The sequence below is a fragment of the Gobius niger genome, assembly GCF_951799975.1.
Source record: "Gobius niger genome assembly, chromosome: 1".
Lineage (NCBI taxonomy): Eukaryota > Metazoa > Chordata > Actinopteri > Gobiiformes > Gobiidae > Gobius > Gobius niger.
In genome coordinates, this window is record NC_136852.1 from 36,808,878 (window position 1) to 36,830,543 (window position 21,666).

The 21,666-nt window shown below is 40.7% G+C and overlaps 1 protein-coding gene across 1 annotated transcript; it reads right to left on the minus strand.

The window, feature by feature from the left end:
- Positions 1-817: 817 nt before the first annotated feature.
- Positions 818-18,822, minus strand: LOC306973704 (GTPase IMAP family member 9-like; the record flags this gene model as incomplete). The annotated part of the gene is made up of 3 exons (XM_079570700.1): positions 18,689-18,822; positions 5,164-5,211; positions 818-1,890 (listed from the first exon to the last, which is right to left on the minus strand). The coding sequence occupies exons 2-3, from the start codon at positions 5,177-5,179 to the stop codon at positions 818-820; spliced, it is 1,089 nt and encodes a 362-aa protein (XP_079426826.1). The 5' UTR covers positions 5,180-5,211; positions 18,689-18,822.
- Positions 18,823-21,666: the final 2,844 nt, after the last annotated feature.

Consider the following 21,666-nt stretch of genomic DNA (forward strand, 5'->3'; position numbering starts at 1 on the left):
CTATGTGGTATTCTATGTGTTATATAGTTACAGACGATACTACAAGAAGTCGAAAAACTGGAGTGTGCATGTTACAAAGGAGGCCAAGACGTATGCCTACATTCCCGACCTTCAGAAGGCAATTCGTAGGAGAAGATTGGAGAGTGGGTCAGGCCATCCTCAAAGAAGAACCCTTTCAGAAGATGACCCTGAGCGCCTTGGACTGGTTGGCACAGCAGACACACCACCCCCCATTGCTGAACTTGTGGCAAGACATATTTCCCGAGGAGCAATGGCTCTAGTAATGGAAGACTAACACAGAATCTTTTTTTGTAACTGTCTTTGTTCATTCTTCATTTGAATAAAATTTATGATAAGTTTTATCCTGTGCATAATATTATTTTTCCTATGTACTCTAAGTGAATCGGTAGTTTGTAAGTAGACTTTACAGTGATTTCTCCAAGATGTAAAGAATGGTGAAATCTTCTTGAACTAGAAAAGAAATATAACAAGTATTTTCATATGTACTCCTTTTATTGTTATAAATAAGTCATGAAAGCCGGCACACTCTAAAAAAAGACACTCAGAATCAGCCCAAATGTACTTTGGACAGTGGTTTTTACAGACTGTAAATGGCTTCCAGCAAGAACATCAAGAGCAATATTATTTTTTACAACCCAAACAAAATATTATAAAACACACTTTATTGTCAAATCAGCATAGTCTCAATCTACTTTTTGCACAATGTGAAAGTAAAAGATCAAACAACAAAATGGAATCAATGTCATTAGCAACAATTTAGCCTAAAGATAATCACTGTGAAATGCCTTTATGTGGCTCATTTGAAACTAAACAGACCCCTGACCACAGAACCCACACCCCTGACCACAGAACCCACACCATTCGCTAGGTGGTCCTCGAAGGAATTATCTGTTTCAGCGTCTCTTCGGGCCCTCTGTTCATATACATAACTTAATCTTTGTATGTCTTCGGCACGCTTACGCTCCATCTCCCTCTGCTGTTCCTCCCTCTGTCTCTCCATATCTCTCTCTTTTTCTCTCTGTCTTTCCCTCTCTCTCTGCTCACACTCTCGTCGCTCTTGCTCATCTTTTATCTTCTTAAGCTCCTCTGTGAATTTTTTCTCTCTTTCTTTATTTTCTTCGTCTTGTTTTTGTTTTGCCTCTTCTAGCACCTTTTTCATCTCCTGTTGATATTTTCTCTTTATCTCCGCCTCCTTTTTCCGAATCTCTTGTTGTTTGGCCTTCAGAATCCTCCTCTTCTCTCTCTGAATGGCCTCTTCAGCCTCTTGGAACATCTTACTGGTGTAGTGGCTTCCTCCGTTCTTCCTCACCATGTCGTCGATCTTCAACAGCAGCTCCTTCACCTGAGCGCGGTCTTTCTCCCTGTTATTAAACACTTGGAACCTGTTTCCACAGTTGGAGACCAGCTTCTGTAAGGAGTGTTCAGAATTACGTAAGTAATCTTCAATAGAAGTTTCATGGTTCTCCAGCTCATCTCCACCTGTGAAAATGATCACAATGTACTTCTCAGCATCCTCTCCAAACGTCCCCTTGATACATTCCACTGCACGCTGTTCTTCTTCTGTGAATCGGCCGATTTTCAGCAGCAGCAGAAAGGCGTGTGGTCCAGGACACAAAAGGTTGATGCATTTACACGTTTCGGTCATTATTTGTTCATTGGACATTGTGGTGTCAAACAGACCAGGAGTGTCCACCACCGCGACACGGCGCCCGTCAATGTCTGATTCGATTTTGCTACAGCGCTGGGTGACAGATTTTCCAAATGGTTTGGCTTCAAACTTATTTTCGCCCAGGATTGTGTTCCCAGTAGAACTTTTCCCACAACCAGTTTTTCCAACAAGTGCGATTCTCAGAGCTTCAGGAGCTGAACCTGAAATCACAGAGACAACAGCATTAACAGTGATGATTTAACAAAATGTTCAGATCAACACGTTGAAGACAAAAGAGTGTCTCACTCTTTCAAACTAAAGGCTGGATTGTGCGAGTCCGAGGTTGATGCATCTAATTGTTCCTGCCAAAGAGAGAGGCAACCAGGACCAGCGATTTATATCTTGAGCTAGTTGTTTGAGCAAAGTGTTGAAGTTGATTTTGAAAAGCTTCGAAAACTCCTTAGTTACATGAATTCCCAGATGTTTGAAACTATGTAAAGCACCTTTAAAAGGTAAACAGTGGGTAAGCTACCGCCGCAGGATTGATGGGAAGAATTTCACTTTTATCAAAATTAAGTTTGTATCTGCCCAAAGCTCTTCAGCAATGATAGAATTGGAGGCATGGAGTTATCTGGATCTGAGACAAAAAGCAACAGCTCGTCCGCATATAAGGATACTTTATGGACTGAACCACCCCTGCTGCTAGATCTGAGAGCTGCTGCCAGCGGCTCTATGGCTATTGCAAACAAAAGGGGGGAAAGAGGGCAGCCTTGCTGGGTTCCACAACCTAAAGAGAAATATTGAGAGTAATCATTATAGATATAAAAGATATAAATGTGCAACCGAAACGCTTTAGGGCAGGGGTCCTCAAACTACGGCCCGCGGGCCGACTACGGCCCGCGGCGTCCCTTTGACCGGCCCCCCACCCCCTCTGCCCCCCACCATGTAAACCGGCCCAATGAGGCCATTCCCAAAATTGGTCAATTTTTTTTATTTTTTTTTTATTGCTTTTGGCAAATAACATGCTTGTATTTTTGTTTGTTTGTTGTTGTTTAATTAAAAATATATTTCGTTATAAAATTAGTTATGCTGGGTACACATTAGGAATGGCGTTAGGAATGGCATTTTTTCGTCATTTTTCCGCCAGCTTTTCCTCCTCCTGCGGTCGTTCCTCCTGATGTTTGGGAGCCAGTCCCTGCCACCCCTGTTGCCCCCCCCCCGCTGGAGAACCCCACTGTTGTATATTTGTCCCGATTTTCCCCGCGTTTGTGGGGAAAAAGGGACAGTAAGAAGTGCGCCTTTCCCGCGGTCCCTGAATGCATCTCGCCCGCTGCCTCGCACCAAAACAACAGCGCGTGGTTACAGCAGCTACACCATGGATAAGTTAAGGCTTATTTACAACTTTAAACATGTAAAACAAGCGGCGATGGGCGCGGGGCAGGTGAAGACAGGCCTGTGTTTGTGGATTATAAAGTTTTGCCAGCTGGAGCTGAGACTGACCAGAGGAGTGAGAATCATGGATAAAGAGGTTTAAGAGCAGCAAGTTCTACGACGGATCCCCAGAAGATCGAGTGCACAGTGAGTGTAGTGTTTTTATGTTTATTCTGTGGAGCAAAGTCAGCCCAAACGAAGAAACGAATATTAACCAGAAATAAACGCAGAACAACTAACTCCAACTAAACACAACACAAACTAGCAACGCTAAGTGAACGAAATTTAACCGGAAAATGAACAAATAATACACCAGAACAAGCGTATGAACGAAAAAACTAACAAAAGTCACAAAAGGCTAGCCTCCAACTACACACCTAACCACACTGCGCTGTTGCTGGGCTTGTAATCAGACGCGCGCATGTGTTCACTTCAGGCGGAGCCACTGCTGCGCGATTCTGTCGGGAAATAAAAACCTCTGCACTGTTGCTGCTCAGCAGATTAAGATATGAATGAAAATAGTTTCCTGATTCTGTTTGTGCTTGACAGTGGAATAGTTTGCCTACATTTCTCTGACACTTGAGGCAAGTCTCACCTCTTTCCTCTCTCCCTCTCCCGGATTTTATTTCAATAGCCTACGTGTGGGTTTGAGTGTAGTACCTGTCTGTCCAGCGATCATGTCATGATAAATTCCCCTTAAAACATTTGTTGTCCAGTGGGTCCTTTATTTTGCCCGCACCGTGTTTTCATAAGTTTATTGAAGCATAATAATTCCTCTGATCCGAATGCCTGGGCTCGGGAAGGCATTTCAAACCATAGGCTGCTTGACATAACGATTTTATCTTTCCGTTTCACTTGTCTCTCTTTGATGTACTAGCCTAGGGGTTGTTATGTTGGTCCAAATTCAGATGATCAATACATTTTTCGGGATGTGCGTTTTCCCTCCGCACACCGCGCTCACGCCGCTCTGAACAGCTGACGCGTTGATTCCCACCGCTCTTCCTCTCTGCCTTCTCGGTCCTGATCCAACGCACATTGCTGCACTTTGTATGAAAAGCGCTTTATTAGTAAAGATGAAAGAAAGAAATAATACTGTTGTTCCATTTTTGTTGCAATTCGGGACACTACAGATCATCCATGTACACACAACATTGATTCAAAAGAGTTACTTCAGGATATGTTTGATTGTAGTTTTTGTGACATGATAGTGAGGTATTGTAGCTGCCAACAGAAACGGGCCAGGCTAGGGGGTGCACCAAAGGGAACTCTGGTCACATTATGCAATGATGTTTTATTTAAAAATAAAAATAAATGGAATACCTGTGGTATTTCAACTTAAAACAAAGTGTGAAGACTTGAATACTATTTTTGCAAACCACTACAGCTAAACAAATATGTGCCTGGAATCAAGTGTTGATCTTGTGGATATAGTAGTAGTGATGATTGTCCCAGGCGAGTAATCTCTACTTCACAGTGAGGCCTTTTGGTTTGGGTCATACAATTCTATGTTATAGTCGACCCGGCCCGGCCCCCCATCACTGTCAGGAACGATAATGTGGCCCCCAGAGAAAAAAGTTTGAGGACCCCTGCTTTAGGGTATACAATAAATAGGGCCACTCCACCCTACCAAAAAGCCGTTTCAGCATCCCTGGATATGACCATTTCTGGAGTGTCAGTTGATGACTTTAACATCTGCACACAGCAGAAAAATAGGCACAAGGCTCCTTGTGATATAGACTTTATCTGCACTGACACGCCAACCCGTCCGAACTCCCTCAGTCCAGCAACTGCGTCGGCTCTCTCTCTCTCTCTCTCTCTCTCTCTCTATGCATGCGCGATCGTTATTTAGATGACACATTTAGAGAACTCCCGTCAGGAATAAACAAGGATAAGAAACAGTTAAGATTTGAATTGCATTTCAACAGTGGGGCGATTGATAAAGCAGGTCATCTCGTAATCGGAAGGTTGGGGGTTCAAATCCCACCTTCTGCACGTGCCCACTGTCGTTGTGTCCTTCAGTGTCGGTGGGAAAGCGCTGAATAAGTTGAGACCATTTCACTCACCTTGTCTTGAGGCCATACTGCAGGACACGTGAGATGTGGATGATGCACCTGCGAGAAAGAGCAGAGGAAAAATAAAATTCAGAAAACACCAATATTATGAACATATGACATAAATAAGCCTGTGTGTGTTGTCTTTGTCTGTAACTGTACACATATATGGGAGTCCACAATGGCAGCCAGGCTGAACTTCACTCCATCATCTCATCTCATTTTCAATATATTTTTTGGAGCTTTTTTATTTTTGTTGTTGTAAATGGGGTCTCTGAACACAGCAGTCCAGCATATAGGCTCTCCTCTAGAGGTCCAAACGAGGTGAAGATAGAAGCTATCAAGCTCTTCCACATTTTCCCAATTTAAATATGGTTATGTGAAGTGTCACACGATACAAGTATAATCACACAAAATTAAACATGTGGATATTCTAAGCGGATGTAAAGATTAAAAAGGCGCGTAACTAAGTTCGCCATCTGCTCCGGTCCACATCGAAATCACTCTCAGGAGAAAGGTTTCCTTCTTGAGGTCATTTATTCAATCAGATGTCACAGAATACATGTTAAAGCTCAACATGCTTCTACGGACGCAACACGGAAGTCTATCTATCACAACCAAACATTCTACTTTATACCCCAGATGCCTCGCCTCCTAAACCCAACATTAGATTTGACTTTTCACCCAGACAGTACGTGCGGTTCCCTGACCACAACAAGTTTGTTTAGTCACTATTCATTAACCTTAAAGTCTGATGAACCTGGTGCTAGCACAGTTAGCCCAGTTCATCAGACCTTTAGCAGACGTCGAAGGCTGCTCTACAAAAACAGCTTATATAACCATGACAGAGCATTTAAATGACCCCTAGAAACGTTTTATAAATTGAAACAAGATTAATTAATCCATAATTTCCTCTCTTGATTACCTGAATACAGGTAATCAATAAAACATTCATAATATCTTGATGCACTTGACATTGAGACGCAAATTGCTATCTCTCTCTTAAAATTATAGAATTATACACCCATCTTCAGTAGTGATGTTCAAATAATTGGATTAAAACCAAAGCATTTATCAATTTTGAAATTCAATTTGAGTCATCATCATTTTCGTTATGGCCATGTTAATAGATCTAATTGGGCATTGCATTCTACGTTTTTTAGAAGGGCTTCTGGTGTCTCAAATGGAATCGACATGTCGCCTTCAGTTAATGTTTTTGCTGATGCCAAGATGGATGGATAAAGCTATAAGACAAATAAACTTTTGGTAAAATTTTCAGGACTCATTTCCAATCGTTCTCTAAACAACACCAATAGACTAAACACAAACACATTTGATATCATTAAGACATATCACCATACATTGAGAGCGACTCATCTTAAGCGGATTTACTTTTATAATGTTCATGATGGAAACAGCTTCTTCTGGTCACGTGTAAGATGTAAGATGTGACCACGATCATCTGTGTACCTGGAGTAGAGGTTACAAGCACTTACTCCTTAATCTGACGTAGATTCGGTCTTCTGTGTTCCCTAGAGCAGAGGTTACTAGCACATGCTCTTTTACTTGGTTCTAAAAGTGTCTTTTCCTGTACTTGGATGGTGTTTTTGTGAATTACAGTACCTTTGGTTCAGCTTGTGGGAGAGATACAGTCATAGATCTCTCTCTTAGGTAATGACCAGTCTCTTTTCAACAGTCCTTACTGAGTTCCAGCCTCTCCAATTACAGGTGCGTCCTTGTCCTGTAATGGAAGAGATTCATCCGGCAGTTCATCTGATATTTAATTATATGCAACAATGTCTTTTAGCTCAGCCTTAAGTATGTAAGATCTTCTTTTGCACCCCATTTTATTTTTCAAGAGTATTATTCAAATATGCTTTGTTTTACATCCAAAAAATATTAATTTAACGTACTGCAAAATTATAGTGAATACTATAATGATTCAAACTTCTGTATATATATGGTTTTGAATTGTGATCCTAATGAATGTATTTAAAAAATGTCAGAAATATAAAGATAGATAAGGCAAAAAGTTAAAAATCAAAATTTTCAGAATTAGTTTTTATATATCTTTTCTTGTTTCTATTTCCCCTCTCTTCTCTGTATTTTCCTCTCTTCTTCCCTCTCTTCTTCCCCTGGAACCCCAGGGGTAGAACTTCTTGAATGGTGATTCTTATCAGCATTTGTCAAGCGTTACACAGCCAACCTCACTGTTTTCAGTGGCTCATGTTTGATGGTAAGACCAGTTGTCATTTTGCAACCATTTCTCATCCAACCAGCAATGGATATTGTCCTCTTCCAAAGCTGCTTCGCCCTCTTCCTGTTCCTGTTCTTCTTCTTCTAGAGTGTTAACAAATGGGGCGGTGTAATAGATAGGCTGGTTTTGTTGTACAGTGTTGTACAGTGTCCCTTGTGCTTGCATCACCATCTTGATGGCAGTTGCCAATTGCTCAGTTGTTATTGGCACATCTCCTTCAGTGAGATCTTGTTTGACTGTCATTACATTAGACGTCTTTTCTTTCTTCATGTCTTCAGACTGTGCTTGCAATTTTTGCAATTGTAGCTTTATTGCCGCTAACTCAAGTTCTTTCTTCTTAGAGTCAGTTTCTTTGTTGTTGTTCAACCACTTGGTGACGTTGTGGTTGCAATGTGCATCAAATTCTTCTTCAGATTTAGTATACAAGCCAATCACATCACTCAATGCATTCTGCACTGATTTTGGCATTCCCTTGACCAAGGTGGAATAGAACATGATTGTTATGCCAGTGCCTGGTTGGATTGGCTCTCCTGTTGCATCATGATACAGGGCTTTAGCACGTTGTTTGTAGCTGTAGTAGTCTTCATCATCCTTCATCTGCAGTGACATAAGTTCATCAGTCATGATGCACGGGAATCTTGTTCTCAATTCTTCTTCGAGTGCGTTTCGAAACATGTGCATGGAAACAGTTTTTTGCAAGTTCATGCGCACTTTAATTTCCACTGCACGTTTGACGTTATGTGCGACTGTTTCATCTGCAGCTTTTGTCAAGGCCGCGTGCACGTCTCCCCAACATAATCTGTCTCCTGCCGTATGTTTAAGAAGTGCTCTCATCCAGGGGACTCCGCCCTTTGTTAGTTTTGGCAACACCAGCATTAAGGCGCTCCAATCTTTAAGCGTAAATGGTTGATACATCACTTGTTGATTGTCCGTTGTTCTTAATGGATAGACTGTAGCAGAGTATGTTGATCGTGGTTCTGCTTTTGCATCTTCTTGTCGTGGGGTTAATCCACGGCGTTTTCTTTCAGTTTCCACTTCACCTTTCTCATCTTCCCCGGATGCATAATCATCATGTTCATATCTTATTGGAGAGGTTGGCCGTGTTGAAGGCTGTTGTGAGCGTGTGTTGTATCCGTGTCTTTTGTCTCCTTCCACTGTGTAAACGGTTGCTGAGGGTGTCTTCAAAATCTTCTTCGGAAGAGGCTTTGTTTTAAATGTCACTTTTTTATCTTCATCCGTCGGTTTCATTACAAGGATTGATGACAAGTCTCTTAATTGTTGACTTTCCAGCATTTCCTTCGCCCATTTTTGCATCCTCCGAGCTTGGGCTTGTTTCTTCTGATGGTCTTTGAGTTTTAGTTCATTCAGTTTTCTTCCCCGGAAGGTACGGATGGAATGGGTCTTGTAGTGAAGGACTTTTCCTTTGTGGTATTGCATGATACTTCTCCATTGGTCTTCTGTTGGTGCAATCGCATTCTTTCCTCTGTGGATCAAGCCTTTTTGGGCGTATTTTTTCAGTAGATCTTGTATAATAGAGAGATTGAATTTGGCCTTTTTAGGATCGGGTTCATTTTGCAGAATCTTATTGTTCCAAAATAATATCAATTGGCTTTGTGTGGTAATTTGAGACATCCTTTATACTAATGTTTTTATCTTTTACTACATACGTAAGCCTTAATCAAGTTAAGTTTTTTATTTTATTTTACTTTATTTTATTTTATTTATTTATTTATCTATGTATTTTGTTTTATTTTATTTTATTTATTTAAATTTGTTGTTTGTTTTTATTTTATATTAATTAGTCAGTCAATCGATTAATCAATCAATCAATCAATCAATAATTCAATCAATTGAACAACCGAACAATCAATTAGCTTAACTAATCAATTTTAATTATTAAATGGATTGCTAAAAATGGATTGCTAATTATTTTGGATCTCTTATTTTGTTTTGTTATTGCTAATTTTTACCTCAGGAATGTTTGAATATTCATGGATGGCCTGTCCTTTAGTCTCGCCCTATCTTGTCTCCTACGTTTTATCTAAAAGAAACAGAAAATTGCACTGGTCAGTTTTGCTTATCGTTATTATAAAACATTTATGATCATAAAATTTGAAACCATTGTTATTATTTTATTAATAATTATTAATATTAATTTTATCATTACTATTATTATCGTTATTGTTATTATTATTATTATTATTATTAAACAAAATAATGTTTTTTGTTTATATGTTTTACCATAATTTATCTTATTTTACTTATAATCTAAGTATAAAAGTAATAAGTTTGATTATTCTAGTATCCAAAGCATATACATATTATTAAGATTAAATAGGGAAATACATCAGTCACCACAAGCAAGCAACTCAAGCCACAAAAACATCCTTATGTGCAAATGAGGAAAGACAAGATTGTCAAGCTATTCTCAAACTATATGCACTCAATCTGAATCAAACACACACTGCACCACTTGACGCTGACTGCTCTGTTTTCTTTTTCTTTCACAACACTAGAGGTTGCCACTGTTGTAGTAACTCCATATCGCCTCCAGTCTCAATCATTTACTGAAAGTCGGACTGTCATCATTGTACACGTCACACAAGGGCCGAGTCTACACTGCAGATCCCGCCCATATGACCTTTATAGGAACATGCTTCGTCAGAGCTGGGGAGGAGCCATGATTTCCCCACAGCATGGTCACTGTGGGAGACGGGGGAGGGGAAACTATCTAACATAATCAATAAAGGATTTTCTTATCTTATAGGCTACAGTCTATGCACTGCACACCGGTGTTTTAATATGTTTTTACAAAATACAAGAGAATGGGGGAGGCTACTCTTTAATTTATTTTCTATTTTAATATTTTTAGTTTATGCAATTGTGTAGGTCAGAACAACAATGGGCAAGCCATCCAAAAACATTGCAATACATTTCCACACCAGCTATCACAGCCCCAAACACGCAACGAGCAAGCATCGCACACCAGTGCCCCAAAAACACAGCCACGTCACGCCACACCAGGAGTCACAGCCTACATTCTGCCAAAGGCAACTCAAATGTGTTTACCTTTTGCCAAACGCAGCCTATGACAACCCAAGCAGCGCAAACCAAGCCACGCCTCCGGAACAGCTGCATGCGACACAGACCTCGCGCTTCAGAGCCATAACCACCAGTACCGAAATGCATCGTCAAAACTCCAAGCACTCGCCCAATACTGTTCTCCTCCACACAACCACGCTTATACAGTATATCTTGTTATTTGGATTATTCAAACCATGTATATCCAGATTGGACATGTAGATCAAATCTATCGTCTAGGTTTTTTCTCTTGCCTTCTTATCAGGCAGACGCTCAAAGGTCGGCGCGTTCAATAACAAGGCTCTTGTCACACCTCTTTGAACATGCTTTACGTACTATAACCCAATACACACATACAAAGCCACAATCACAGCAACAAACAGCATGTACACATTTTTCTAATAAATCTATTACTATTTTTAGACTAATTGTTGGTCATTTTGATTACTAATTTTATGCTATTTTTACGTTTGTATTATTATTACTAATTTATCTTTACACCATTTTATTATCTATTTACTTACACTTTTTATTACAAAACATATGGTATTTTTTAAAGTAGTTTTTTTTGTGTGCAATAAACGCCTATAGCCTACTATCATCTGTCCCTACACTTTCCCTGTACTGTTTATTTACTTATACTCTTTAAAAAATGAACGTTCAGTTATTTTTATATTGTTTTTATTTATTTTTCTTAAAAAACCTACAGTCTGTTATAATTATACAGCTGTATACTATTTTCTCGTTCTTTCCTTTCATACGTGCCCAAAAAATGCATTTAAAAAACAGCACGGTACTTTGCTTTTCTCCTGTTTATTTTCTCTCGTGCCCCAAAAAGCCTTTGTTTCTTTCTTTTCTTGTAGCTACTGTAAAAAAATCAGCACGGTATTCAAGTGTTTTCTTATTTTTCTTAAAAAAGGTACAACTAGTTTATTCTATTAATTAATTACGCAAATGTATACGTAAAGCCCCTCTTTAACCCACAACAACAAAATTTGTTTTTAAACCAATTGACAGAATTTTTTACAAATAGGTTTCTGCGTCACCTTCTCCTTTTGCCGGCCTGTCGTGTGGGATGGGATCTTTACGGAGACTCCGGTAACCTCTGGAACTTTCTCGTGAGAGCCGCGGGGATGGGATGGGCTGCGCTGTTGGACCTTTGTACCTTCGTGTGAGCAGCGGAGATGGAGGGCTGCTCTGTCGGACTCGTGTTATAAAAAGTCTATGGACGATTTGTTACAAAAATATCACGTCGGGGTCACCAAATTGTAAAGATTAAAAAGGCGCGTAACTAAGTTCGCCATCTGCTCCGGTCCACATCGAAATCACTCTCAGGAGAAAGGTTTCCTTCTTGAGGTCATTTATTCAATCAGATGTCACAGAATACATGTTAAAGCTCAACATGCTTCTACGGACGCAACACGGAAGTCTATCTATCACAACCAAACATTCTACTTTATACCCCAGATGCCTCGCCTCCTAAACCCAACATTAGATTTGACTTTTCACCCAGACAGTACGTGCGGTTCCATGACCACAACAAGTTTGTTTAGTCACTATTCATTAACCTTAAAGTCTGATGAACCTGGTGCTAGCACAGTTAGCCCAGTTCATCAGACCTTTAGCAGACGTCGAAGGCTGCTCTACAAAAACAGCTTATATAACCATGACAGAGCATTTAAATGACCCCTAGAAACGTTTTATAAATTGAAACAAGATTAATTAATCCATACGGATAAAGAGGGGAACTATATTGCAAGGCGTAATAATACCAGGAGTAGTTCGACATCCGCGCAGTAATATCTTCACTTTACAGTACTGTGTTTATGTGACTGAGGGCACGCGTGAAGACCTGACAGGTACAAATGAACTCGTCTAAGCTCAGGTAAGAACATATCTATCTATATAAATAAATACAAAATTCTAAATAAAAAATGTTTGTTCCGTGCGCAAACATGTAGAGAAAACTAAGTTCCGTGCGCAAACACGTCGAGAAAACTAAGTTCCGTACGCAAACACGTCGAGAAAACTAGGTAAACTACAAAATGTTATTTTTTTTACATACAATTGCTTACTTTAAATGTGAACAGGGGGACAGTCTAAATCAACAGGGGGTATATGCACAAACTAAAACTTAAATGGCTAACTGCACTATAGTGCTATTTGGAATGAGATCTCACCCTGTGGAGGCCTATGGATTTAAGGCCCATGAGGTTCTCACAGGTCAAAAAGGCCATGTACTCTGACTGCAGGGCCAAGTGACAAAACAATATTGTTGAAAGAGCAACATTAGTAAATAATTGAATATATGAGAATACTAAACTCTGCTGTGAAGTTCTTATCTCAAGGTGTACAGGAAACATTTGTCGGGGAACCCATGGACGTGGTCCTGGAATAAATACAGGAAGGAGACCGGGAGATAACAAGATGACAAGCCGGAGGTGGTAAGAGCCTCTTCATTTATGATTTTGTATTTTAATATTTTAATATTTAGTGCTTATTTTATACTTGGTTTTCTTGTGGGGAGGTTGTTTCAGTTTAGCCTTGTGTGTGTTGCTCATTGCAGATTTGTTTGGGTTATAGGGGAATGTTTGGGGCTCTGTTCATGGGACTGTTGGGCCTCGTATAGGGGTTTGAGTGTGGTTTGGCCTTGGTGGTGGTTTCTTGCTTAGCAGTTTTCAATAACAATAACATTTTCAATAACATTTGGATTTTTCAATAACTTTGGAAGAAAGGGAACTATATTGGGTATTAATTCAGTTAAAATAACAAATAATAGTAATTGTCTCGTATTTCTGTTAAGGGGATTGACCATAAGACATACATTTTTTGATTGTGATAATAATTGACAATACATGTTTTGAATTGAATTGAATTAAAAAAAGGCCATAGACACAGTCATTTATAAAAGTATAGCAGAAAAACCCCAAATTTACCAGGTAAGACAATTGGAAAATAACAGTTAGACATGGGGGTGAGGGAGAGTAGGGTAACTTCCCCATTTCCCCCGTCATTATGTTACAGATATTGGTGAGATGGAGATCATGAGGCTGGAAACCTTGGACGTGATAGTCTAGGGTCTACATTACTGATACACAATGTTGCTAAAGTTAATCACACATGATAACGCTGTGCTTTGCTAGAAATAGTTGTAGGGTTGCTTAATTAGATTATTGGGAGGTACACGATGTTTAGTAATACAAATAATACACTATGTGCTTTGCAAAAAAAAAAAAAGAAACACGCTACATCCTGGCATTGACTGGAACTGAAGGGGTGGCAGAGCTGATTCGGAGGTGGTCAGCATCACGTTGAAGCCATGCCGAGCTATGGAGGTGAAGGTGGAATGTCACTATACATAGGATCACACACAAGCGGAAATTTAGTTAGTTTAGAATTAATTAAAGGCTAATTTAGACTGTTAAGTTTTAGAACTTAATATTATACTTACTCTTAGGGAGTAAGTGACACGGGGATTGTAAGGATTATAACGAAATCTGAACAGGCCTCTGACTCATGCTTTGCTCACACGCTACAGAACAAGAAGACCATGTCAGTGAGATGAGCTGATAGACAATGGTCCACACCATAATCATTCTGAACATAACGCAAAGTACAGATAATATACAAACACATAGACACAAACAACAGACTCACAGATAGGCAGTCACCCTCTCTACGCAGAGAAATGCAAGACTAGGATAAAAGGGGACTGTCAATGGAGGTCTGGACCAGGGTTGCCAGGTCCGCAGTTAAACCGCGGAATTGGGCAGTTTTTAAAGCCATTCCGCGGGTGAAAATAACTGTCTGCGATTTTTTGCCTTGCTGTAATCAATGTTGAATTGATCAAAATCACTATTTTGAAGGCAAATCCAAGGCTCTGTAAGCTGCTTTTTCAATAAGGGAGGGGAGTAGGGGCGGTTTCTCATCATCGTAGGAGCACATGGGCTCTGTTAACTAGTAAACAATATTGAAAATTCTAGCCGCGCCGTATGTCCGCGGGTTTTCCGCGGTTTTCAGATATTTTTGGGTGGGTTTGTCTGCCCATGCCTGGCAACCCTGGTCTGGACTTCACTTCTTCTCTTTCTCTGAAGTCACCAGCTGGTTATACTGCTTTGTAACTAGGAACAATGGCAATAAAAGCCTTTTCTTTGAGACGACTTCTATCTCCAGTGTATGCTTTGGCTATATCCAAATAACTGTTCTCGCGTGATACAAAAGAACCAGATCCTAACATGCAGCACCCCCGAGTGGATGCTTTGCACATTGCAAGCAATATTAATAAATAGGAAATGAGCCCTAAAAAGGCGTTTTTCTAGGCAATCTTGTCCCTCAGCACCCCGTAAGCAGAATATGTTCCCACGGCTCGGCAGCCTTCAGTCCTCGATTGTGACGACACAATGTTTAACAGATATTACTTTGAAAGGCTGAGACACACCCGGAGCTCACATAATATGCATAAAACAAGAGGACGTACTTCAACGCTCCCGATTACAGCTGTTGGACTGATTCTCATAGAGATAACTCTGCTCTAACTACTCTAACTCTGCTCTGCTTTGTGACACAGAAGCACTGCAACGGCAAGGCTTTCTTTTAGCAGCGTAGACCGTCCTCAGTTTATTATCTGCTGTGGACGTTAGCACTAGCCGCGTTAGCATTATTAAGGGAGTTGTGATAAGCCTATTTATAAATAAATACATTTAATAAATAAATAAATGGCCCTGTGATGCTTCAAGGCTTTCCTGGAATAAAGTTTCATAACGATTCGGAGCTTCAGGGCTGCTTCATCCTGTTTGAACCATGACATTATGTTATTGTGACTAATGTGGTTCTGTTCCATGGAGCTCCAGTGGGCGTGGCCAACCGTAGAAATAAAAGGGAGAAGCGTATGCGCCCCGTGCGCCGCCACAAGATCTGGCCCAGAGTCCGTTAGCCTGCTCTAAGTGTTTTTCCTATAGCCGTTAGCATCAGCCACCAAGCATTATGATCCATACAGATGTTTTCAGCTGTTCATCGACCACATTTAGGGGAGGGTATATGCCAAGTTAAAAATCATTGATAAATGTACAGACCTATGTAGATTTTACTTTAGATACAAATTAGCGTCTAAAAGTGTCCTCTGAGCAAAATGTTAAATCAAGGTCGAGTTTCTGATTTTTGTGGGTCGAATACACAAATATACACATCCAATGGACATAAAACAGAATGCTTCCCCTGTCATAGAGTGCGATGGTTTGAAGCAGGAGCTTTACGGCTGATGACCCAAGCAAACATTACTGTGCAGCTGAGGCTGTTTTAATCAAAGCACAGTCACAACGACCTGCAGAGAATTACTGTTCAGAGGTAGGAATGATCATTTAGGTAAATGCTTTATTTGTCATTGTACAAGTGTACAACGATATTGTGTTCAGGTGATAGTCCTGAGCCGCTATTGGTCTCCTCTGATCCTCTGAAACGGTGAAGCCCCTCCTGGGTTTGTCCCTGTCCTGCACTGGTCAGCTCCACCTCCTCCTTCTTCTTCCTCCTGCGCAGCTCCCTCCACTCCACAACAGTTCTTCACCATCTTCTTCTCCTTTTTCCCTTCCTCTTGTGACGCCTCCACTGTGCTGCAGTTGTGGTTTTTGTAGGTCTAAAATGCCTTTACTCATATGCTAGGTGGCCATAATTATAATTATCATATCACATCATACTCACACGCACACACACACACACGCACAAGAGCACACACACAAACACACACGAGCACACGCACACACACACATGAAGAGTTAATTTGCGAAGACAAATAAAAAAAACGAAAAATACAACACGTAATCTTGCAAATGTCTCTTTGCATAGCAGTGTTTTTCATTACCAGGTCTGTTTCCGTGCCATGAAAATATAAAGCTGTTTACTGTTAATCAAATTCACTCAACTTTACTTTCAAAAGTGTCATCTGCAGAGCACAGTAGCAAATATCCTAAAAGATTGGCTGTATCCTTGAACAGAGGGAGGAGTAGCCTTGTAAACCACACCCACTTCTCCATGATAGAAGTTGGGTTTGGGCCAGTGGGGGGGTCCGCCCCCTTCACTCTGAAATGAGTATATGCTAGTGGCAGGCCGTGATATTGCAGCCAGCAGCCCAAAAACCCTTTTTGTCATAGACACTCATGTAAAAGGAGCAGCCTGTAAAATGGTCCACAGGGCATCTGGAGTTTCAGACTGAGGCAAATATATTTCTTTAAAATTACTATTTTTAGGACATGGACTTTTTTTCTTCGTAAAAAAATTGTAAAGCATCAAAAATACATTTTTAAAAGTGTTCTAATGACGTGACGTCACTAGGGCCGCAGACGTGCGCGAGCGTGTGCGTGTGCGTGTGCGTGTGCGTGATGACTCATGAACGAGCAGAGTTCACCCTCGTGTGATTTAGCGGCTGAAGTCTGAGCAAAACAAATGAACGGACTGGACTAAAAACAAGGATAAACGCGAAATAACGAACATCTCAAGTAAGTTTAGCCAAAAACTAAATACGAAATGTATGATGAATATAGCATGTGTTTATAGCATTGGATTATGGTTAATAAGAAACAACTAGTCTACATGTTATTAAACTCATTTCTGAAAATTAAATAATGGCACTAATAACCTGTAACTGTTTTATTAATTAAAAAAATACTAGCAGCATTTAATGTACTTATGTACTTACACCATTATTTGTGTAAGTAGAATGAAACACAAAAAAATGCATGATTTCTGCATCTGTCCTGGATCCAGTACAGTACAGTACAGTACAGTACAGTACAGTACAGTACAGATAAATGCTATGTAAAAAACAATTTATCACATTTTACCAATGAAAATGTAATATAAAACACTTTTGCAGTGCTCATTCTTTGTATTTCAGCCAAACAATTCTAGTTGTGATGTTATACTAGCAAATACAATGAAGTAACAACTCGATTTTTATCAATTCTATCACAATATCAAGACTTCCAGCACTTACGAAACTTCCCAGAAAAGTGACCGAGCGGAAGTTCATGAGCGCGGCTACGTACGTCCGAAGGGCCGCTAAGCGCCCGGTTGTTCCAAGAGCGGGCTAAACTAGCTTTTTAAGCCCCGCACTGACAAACTAACCCCCAAAGTCATCGTAGCATAGCAGCTTATTCGCCTGAAATGGCCTTAAAAAACATTTTGTGTTTAAAGAACGATGATATTAAGAGATTTGACTACAGCGTAATGGCGTCCGCTCCGCTCTGAAGCTTCGTCGGCAGCCGTGCGCGCTCACGCTGCTTTCACCCACTTGGGCCGTAGGGAGCATAGATACAGGTGACGCGTCATACGGGTACTTTGGGCCGCAATGGCGGACGAAACTGGTTTCATGCGCCACTGAGCACCCCTATGTAAAGAGATAGGAGCTGGGACAACATGCCTTATCCAGTTTATAATAGATCCATGGTTTGGGCATACACGGTAAACATGTGACTGATTGGCTGAAGCTGAACCAATCACAGCCGTCACAGAGAATTGACTAGTGTAGGTAGGTAGGTCTGTGTCCCTATGTTGTAGTTGAATCAACAGTGACATGTGCAGAAGTTATTAGCAAAAACTAATCATGGATGAAGGAGTCGAGGATTTTGCCTACAGAGGTCGTCACATGCGCTAATTGCTGATTGGTTTATTTCACTGACAATCTGTGCGCATTAGGCCCGCCCATTCATACTGCTCCAATTGCTCCGTTACCATAGTAACTTATGACAGAGCCAGGCAAAGGGAGGAGAGGATGTGAGATGTTAAAGCTAGGACAACGGCGAGACGCTTCAGAAACAGGAGCAGAGTCAGACTGAGGAGGAGACACACACACACGCTCGCACGCACACACACACGCGCACGCACTGGCACGCACACACACACACGCTCGCACGCACACACACACACGCTCGCACGCGCACGCACACACACGCACACACACGCACGAGAGAGGACCTGCACCTCATGGTGGGTACTCTCTCTATACACACACACACGCGCACACACACACACACGCTCGCACGCACACACACACGCGCACACACACGCACGAGAGAGGACCTGCACCTCATGGTGGGTACTCTCTCTATACACACACACGCACACACACACACACATTTACCATTTTTATCTAGATTTTTACATTGGCAGGTTTAATGAAACTACAGTGAAACATTTTCTCCGACTCACCGTTACTTTGTACTTCAGTAAGTCTTCAGTCGACTCGTACTTCAGCGGCTGCAGTTTGTGTCAGGAGACGCTGTTTGTCCTGTGAAGAGACACATTCACCACATTACTGTCACATCTGTGTAAAAATACAATCATATAAACATATAGAAAAATAAACAGGTGAGACAGAAGGGTAGATAATGTTATAGATAGAAAATCCAAACTAAACATAGTAAATGAAGTTTGTTACGTGTGGTCTATCAGCCTGTGAGACTGTGGACTCTTGGGGACCTTTATACAGAGGAGGAGGAGGAGCAGCGGGTCACATGATTTCACAGAAACAGCTCCATTTCTTTTCAGAGCGGTAAAACGGAATACTGTATACTGCCACCTTTAACATCGAGTAGGGGAAAGCTGCAGACCCGGAGCCGAGACAGAAATACGGTGAAGCGAATCCACCGTGATAGTGCGCCCTCTCCTGGTAAAGACGGATATACGACGGTGTTAGGTCTTGGGAAGATTGATTTGATCAACTCAACGAACGTGAGAATTTAACCAAGTTATTTCATTTTTTTATTTCTTATGAACCAATTTTGAAATCGTAGATACTTCTGTTGTTTGATAAAGCTAACATGACACATCAATGTTGTTTGATAAAGATAAGATGACACATTCATTTTCTGCTTAAGATAGCGTTTATGCTAGTTGTAAATGAGTAAAAACAATACAAAATCCCAATTACATGCTACTCAAAAATGCAATTGCAGACTGTAAAGTAAATATATAATTTATTCATAATGATGTATTAAGGGTACTTTTTACTGTCTGTGGCAAATTATTGCATATTTTAATTTTAAAGAATCTTGGCCTGGACACTCGTGAGATTTTTAATCTCAACGAGTTTTATCCTGGATATATAAAGGACAAATAAAATGTTTAAAAAGTTATGGCATCATTATTAATGGCACATTGTTGCATGTATATCATTCCAGACTAGTTTTGACCGTATTATTATTATTATTATCATTATTAGCCCAGAATTACAACATTTGATTTTTACACATTATTGACATCAGTGTTGATCTTTTGTTTTAGTAAAGTTGACAGAAAGATGCTGAATTTAGGAAACAGGGAAGACCCTGATGGTATAAATGTTATTTTTTACTTTGTTGTTGCATCTGCAAGTTAACATTATTAACCCTATGATTTCTCTCCTTTTCTTTACTGATTACAGCAATGGCCTGCTACCACAAAAAAAAAAAGTGATTTTGTTCCAAAATATTGTCTCTGTCCCTTGTTGAACAAATGAAGGCACTGTTATACAAAATACAATGAAAGAAGTAAAACATACAGTTTTAATTTGATAAAATAACCCAAATAATAGTAAATGCAAACTAAGTTAGCCTACATGTCAGCACATTCTAAATTACACAAAATAATCCCAACAATACAACTGTAAAACTTGAAATAAATACCGTCGTATATCCGTCTTTACCAGCAGAGGGCGCACTATCACGATGGATTCTCTTTTCATGGTAGATCTGTCTTGGCTCCGGGTCTGCAGCTAAACATTATTGTTAACATCAGTGACAGCTCGGAGTCTTTCATGGTGGTTGTGGATGAGGTTCTTTATTTGTTCTGATGATAAAGCAGCCCGTTCTTCTTGTCTAAAAGCCTTCAGCTCCTGTAAATTCCTGGGCTGTTTTGCATGAACTGCAGGTTTGAGCTCTCCCCACAGTGGTTCAAAGATACTGAGGTCAGGAGACTGAGATGGAACTAACGGGACCTTCACTTTATTCTGCTGGAGCCACTGGCATCAGCGAAACACCTCCATATTTCACAGTAGGTATGGGGACCTTTTCACCATAGGCCTTGTTGACAACAAAAAACGTGACACAAATGGCTTCACACAAGGGGCAGACATTATACGTTTTTACTTCTTTCTGCTCCTTTTCATTCATGCTAAATGTTGTTTTCGCATTTGTTTAAATGAATGAAATACATTTAAAAAAAATGAACCATTAACTATGAGTGAAAAAAAAAGTTTTTGTGGAATCTTTCATAATTCTGCCAGGGTATGTAAACTTTTAAGCACAACTGTTCTTTCTGTTATGAGCCGTTTGTGTCTGCAGCTAAAGGAACATGACTTTAGAGCAGTGTTTCCCAACCAGGGGTGTGGGGAGCTGGAAAGAGAAAATGAAACTGAGTACTGAGCATAACTGAATGTATATATTTCTTTCAAAACAAATGTAAGTTTAATGATGTTTTCAGTGAAAGGCTTGACTTTGAGTTTGAGTCTGCAGCACCTGAGAGAATACAGCTAAGACACTGAGACGGAAATGTAGCAAGCATCTGCATGGACCGACAGAGAGAGAGAGGGAGAGAGAGAGGGAGAGGGAAAGAGAGAGAGGGAGAGGGAAAGAGAGAGAGGGAAAGAGTGAGAGAGGGAAAGAGAGAGAGGGAGAGGGAAAGAGAGAGAGGGAAAGAGAGAGAGGGAGAGAGAGAGAGGGAAAGAGAGAGAGGGTTAGGGAAAGAGGGAGGGATTTTTTTTTTTTTTTAACCAAACCTTTATTAACAGCTTCCATGTTCACATTCCCACCTCGTGCTAATTACAAAAATTTACAACAAATACAGAGTGCACACAAAGTTATTTAAAAAAAAAGGTCCAAAACAAAGCTGTCCTGCCCTGACTGAGGCTAGAACCCCCCCCAGCCCCCAACTGTCCCCGAACTCCTCCAGCCTCATGGACATTTGGGCGACCCCAAACTCCAGCAGGAGCCGAGCCTGCACCATCTTTACAAACAGCACCTCTGCACTGACCTGACTCTGCCCCAGAGAGAGACAGAGGGAGAGGGGAGAGAGAGAGAGGGGGAGAGAGAGAGAGAGACGGAGAGGGAAAGAGAGAGAGGGAGGGGAGAGAGAGAGGGAGAGGGAAAGAGAGAGAGGGAAGGGGGGGGAGAGAGGGAGGGAGAGACGTCATGTGATTTCACAGAAGCAGC